At 32.9% G+C, this 5,416-nt stretch overlaps 1 protein-coding gene and 1 long non-coding RNA gene across 2 annotated transcripts; one reads left to right on the forward strand and one right to left on the reverse strand.

The window, feature by feature from the left end:
• Positions 1 to 402: 402 nt before the first annotated feature.
• LOC109583084 (uncharacterized) lies at positions 403 to 556 on the reverse strand. The gene is made up of 2 exons (XR_002185356.1): positions 527 to 556; positions 403 to 476 (listed from the first exon to the last, which is right to left on the reverse strand). It is a non-coding gene; the product is annotated as an uncharacterized LOC109583084 (long non-coding RNA).
• A 3,435-nt stretch (positions 557 to 3,991) lies between these two features.
• Positions 3,992 to 4,986, forward strand: LOC105313268 (uncharacterized). Its single transcript, XM_011406561.1, has 4 exons — positions 3,992 to 4,121; positions 4,394 to 4,550; positions 4,593 to 4,722; positions 4,798 to 4,986. Exons 1-4 carry the CDS (start codon positions 3,992 to 3,994, stop codon positions 4,984 to 4,986), a joined length of 606 nt encoding a protein of 201 aa, XP_011404863.1.
• Positions 4,987 to 5,416: the final 430 nt, after the last annotated feature.

Genomic DNA, 5,416 nt, shown 5'->3' on the forward strand with positions numbered 1-5,416 from the left:
TCTTTCGTTGATGATTGTTAGTTTATTGTAATAATATTATTATGTGCATGCATGTTCTCATTAACAAACAACAATTGTTTGCACATTGGAAAGTATTCATGTGTTATTTTTGTAGATTAGGAATGACGGCACTGTGCATGTTTATGTACGTAATCAGTATGTCCATCATAATGATTATTAGGTAAGATTTAATTTTTTTAAATCATGCATTACGATAGTGTGAATTTTTTTCTAGAAATATTGAAAGAAACTAAAGGGAATAAGCATTTATGTCTTGTCAAACACTTGGCATTACTAACGTATTTTCTTCCTGGCTTAACGCTGATGTATTTTTAATTCACAGTTTGATTATTTTTTAACATCTATTATTATAAAGAATTACACAGTTAATAAAAGTTATAGTTTTTTGTTACGGCCCCTCTGGGCCTCGGCCTGCGGCCCCTGCCCCTGCCAGCTCTCCTTGGTAGATTGGCATACTATTACGGAATATAAAGACAACATTAAGTACATCATAGTAAAGACTTACAATCTGTCTATTCACAGCCCACAGCTGGGCTATTATCTGCTGCCTTTGCTGTTGAAGCAAAGGCAGTCCTGGGGCAGGAGGGGCTCCTCCATGAGGGAGCACCGGTGCACCTCCAGGAGGGAGCACCGGTGCTCCTCCATGAGGGAGCACCGGTGCACCTCCATGAGGGAGCACCGGTGCACCTCCAGGAGGGAGCACCGGTGCACCTCCAGGAGGGAGCACCGGCGCACCTCCAGGAGGGAGCACCGGTGCACCTCCAGGAAGGAGCACCGGTGCTCCGCCAGGATGGAGCACCGGTGCCACTCCAGGAGCGAGCACCGGTGGGCCTCCAGCTCTTCGGACCGGGATTGGGAGTGCTGGAGGTGGTGGTGGTGGTGGTGGTGGTGGAGGCCTTCCATCTCCAGCTACTGGCGGTGGCGGATGAACTATGTGCTCATCACCAGCATCATCCATTATAAAGTATGCTACCAAATAAGAAGAAAATATATTGATAACTAATTTAATTTGTAACTGAACTGACTTCAGTGCTTCTTTAAAAAAAGAAAGTTGTGGTAGTTATAACTAGTTAACTTGAGAGCAAAACGGCAACTGAAATTGAATCAGAATGTAGACTTAAATAGTTTCAGAACAGGAAATAGATCTTAGTATTAATGGTCAATAATGATGAATAATTATTAGCTAGGCTATGAATATAATTAATGATTCGAATATTAAAAAAAATTAATAAAAAGTAATTGTATGAAAAATGTTTTTAAAATGCGATAGGTCTTCTTATAGTTTTTATTTCAAAATTCTTTTCTTCCAGCAATGAACTGATAACTAAGGCAAAAATTGTAATTATTAATAAAAAGGATTATTAATTAATTAATGATGATGAAAATTATGAGCTGGGCTATAATTAATGATTCAAAAATTCAAAATTTATAAAATAAATTTATTAATAATTTTATAATTATTAATTAAAAGGATTATTAATTAATAAAATTTAATAAAAAGTATGGAAACAAGTAAATAAAAAAGTTTCTATTAAATAAGAAAAAGTAGGGTTGTCAAAAAATGAAAGAAACAAGGGGGTTGAGTTCAACCATAATAATAATTAATAGTTCAATTAATAATTATAAACGTTAATTAATAAAAAATAATAATTCATAAAAATAGTACAAAGATTTCAAACCCTACTTTGCAGAATTTTATGAAGGAGTATTGTTTCCTTTAAAATGACAAATTTTAATGAAAGATTGATAACCAAACTGCTTAGTTTCGGCCTACACAACTGTGGTGAGTCCAATTACAACTCTGATACATTTATTTTTAGATATTGTACTGAATCACAAACATTAAAGAATGCAATAGCAAAATAATTATCTATAATTTAGATGTTTTAATTGTCATGACAATAATTTGTTCAAATAATACTAGCTGAAAAGTTTTATTTATGTTTAACAATAATTAATTTACATCATAGAAATGTAGTAGAGCAATCAATAGGTACAAAGGCATAATTATTATTAAAATTCTATTTCTGCCTATTATTTTCTGCAAAATAGGGTGTGAAATCTTTGTACTTTTTTTATGATTTATTTTTTATTAATTAACGTTTATAATTATTAATTGAACTATTAATTATTATTATGGTTGAACTCAACCCCCTTGTTTCTTTTATTTTTTGACAACCCTACTTTTTCTTATTTAATAGAAATTTTTTTATTTACTTGTATAGGGTATTATAATGTTACTATTTATAAAATGTGTTACTAAAAATAAAAGGCAATAGCAATGATTTACTTAGTACTGTATAAAGTTTTTGAGGAATTTAAATTTGGCAAATCAATAAAATTTAGTGATTGGCAAATTTTAATTTGGCAAATAAGTGGCCAAGTGCAATTGAGTTAGCATACAATGGCTGAAAATGGCGGATTTTTATTTTGATGAACAGCTATCAAAATGCCAAAATCGCCAAATTTAACTTTCCTTCTCTACAGTACATTCTGTAAATAACAAATAATGCTTAAGGTTACATGTATAATTTCTATGCTGTGTGCTACTATAAATAGACTTTTCCTTATAGGGGTTATTCCTTGCCGTTATTATTAATAGTTACAATGTACTTGTGTGTAGTGAGGAAGACTCGACAGTGTGAGCCAGCGTTTGTCCTCAAGTTCAGATTATAAACTAAAATTCTCTGAAATAAAAATAAATAAAACACATCTATATTCAACGAGCATAACAGTGTAAAAATATTCCTATAATTCATGTCACAACCTTGCATGTACAGCTGGGTTCTTATTAGGATATATTAAGGTTCTCTCTACCTTCTACTGCTTTTAGAAAAGTCTTTTAACAGTATCTATATGTTCTTTCACTAATAGAAAGCTCATAACTTTGTTCCATGTGCAAACCGCCATTAATTTTTTTTGCCGTGACCACACGCACTTACGTAGCGTGGGAAGGTGGTTGATTAGGCTTGTTATTTTCTAATACGTGTATTGGAGAAATGTAAGTGTTGACATACAATCAAATATTATATTGAACGTGGGTGAAATCAATTATAGGACGACCTGGGGCTGCACCCCCTTGTCATAAAAATTAATTTTGAGCTCACCTGCATATGTACACTTATGTGTAAATGTACATGTACATATTTCTTCATCCTACACATTATTTTCCTTCAGCAGAAAATAAAAAATAAATACATGTAAGTATGTTACATGTACAATAAACAATTAATTTTGATATCCTACTTGTACACGTAAATATTCTATACATCAGTGACTCCCGGTTTTGGATCTTGTACCTTTGTACTACCTACAATCCATGTATATCATTAATTAATTAATTTATTATATTTCAATCACACCCACAATAAGACCAAACCTACTTGTATGCAAGCCTCAAGAAAAGCTTTAAAAAACTCCACACTAACACCTTTCTAATTATGATTTCTGACCATAATTGACAAAAGGTACCTTATGGCGGATAGGAAAATTGGTCATTATAGCCTAAAAAATCCAACTTCCTGAGCTCCATTTATCATAAAATTAATCCAGAGGATGCAAAAAGTTACTATGTAGCTATAGAAACAATTGTTGACTAACAGAGCACTCACAGGTTGATATTTTTCATTTTAAAGAGGAATTTTAAAAACTGCCATAAGGCACCTTTTGTCAATTATGGTCAAATTTTAAAATAATAGTTTTCAGTTTAATTTGTTGCTACTTGATGAATGACTGACAGTAGAACTGAGAATAAGTTAAGCCTGATTCACACTGCTGCAGTTAACTTTCAGTAGCGCCATCGTAATCCATTCACACTAGGTAGTTAACATTCCTATTTGCTGTAACATAACAGAACGTTTGAGTAGAACTCCATTCCATTTAAAAACGACTAAGGTAAACATCTAGCCAATCAAAATCATTCAGTCACGTGTAGCTATATCATTATTCATTAATATACAAGTACAAAAAAATGGCCGAGTTTGACGAATCTCTTATTTTGTGTGTAAAGGACTATCCTTGTTTATACAATTCCAAAAGTGCAGATTTCAGGATTACATGGAAGAAAGAGAATGCATGGGAAGAAGTGTCCAAGAAACTGGGTTGTCCAGTTTTGTATTATTACAACTATGAATGATCAGTGAAGGGTTACTAGCTAATCATGCAAACCTAATTTTTAGCCTCGGTTTTAGCACACTAAAGATAAACTCCCTCCCTTGTCTATTTCTGTGTCTCTGTCCATACATTTTAGTGTTATAATAGGTTTCTTTAATGTTGGTTGCTTTAGTTTATTTGGTTGCATTATTATTATAATACTATAATAATCATTATACTATTATGGTACAGGATATCATTGTCATTATTATTTTATTAGTTGAAGTTGCTTCAAAGAGATGGAAAGTGTTACGTGAGCGTTATACAAAAGAGCACAAAAAGGCTAAGAAACCAACAGGAACTGGAACTGATGAGGTGGAGGTGTGGGAGTTTTACCATCTGATGCACTTCTTACAGGATTTTGTCAAACACAGGAGGTATATATAGAGTATTTTTATCCCACTTAATAAGCTTTTTAGTACTGTGACAAATATGCCAACTTTTAGCACTCATACTGATGAGTTAAGATTTTCCCCAGGGGCGGAAAGTACTCAGTCAAATGATGAAGCTACATCTAGCAGTGCAGCTGCATTATCTGATAATGACAAAGTAAGTGTAACAGAAAAGCCTAAGTAAGGTGCATGTGTAGTTATTTTTACAAATTTACTTTACATGTAAATGTAGGATAACAATAAAGACAAGGCAAAAATGAGACAAATTGAATCAGACCCAATAGAGATGGAAATACTGTCACAGTTAAAGAAAACATCAGATGCCATGATTTCTACTAATGATGAAGATTTCGCTTTTGCTAAAACAGTTGCATTGACTCTAGACGACTTAATGGACGACAAAAGGCTTTTGCAAAAATGAAAATACAAAAATTAATGTATGATATAGAGTTTCAGCAATTACCACAACAGCCAAATGTGGAAGTGTATGCATCTCCACCACCTGCACGAGGTTACAATAATGACCAATATTATTATCTATAAATGACATAAAACAAAATACAGTAATGGTATAATGCTGTTAGTTATTAGCTTGTACATAATTTTTACGATAACAATGAAATTAGTCAATTATTATACTATTATTAAGTAGAATGGATGTGGTCCTTTTGCCAAGGTACAGCACCAATGGAATTAACATAAGCAGTCATGTATTCTTGAACTTCCTTAGCTGATTTTGAGTATGTATTACTACCCAATGAGCCATTAATGGGATGGAGTTGATTTCCATTTCATCTCCAATCTCCAAGAATTTTATTTCCCTCACTATCCTCTTGATCAACAAATCCAGG

This window comes from Amphimedon queenslandica, unplaced genomic scaffold (genome assembly GCF_000090795.2).
Source record: "Amphimedon queenslandica unplaced genomic scaffold, v1.1 AMPQUscaffold_13331, whole genome shotgun sequence".
Lineage (NCBI taxonomy): Eukaryota > Metazoa > Porifera > Demospongiae > Haplosclerida > Niphatidae > Amphimedon > Amphimedon queenslandica.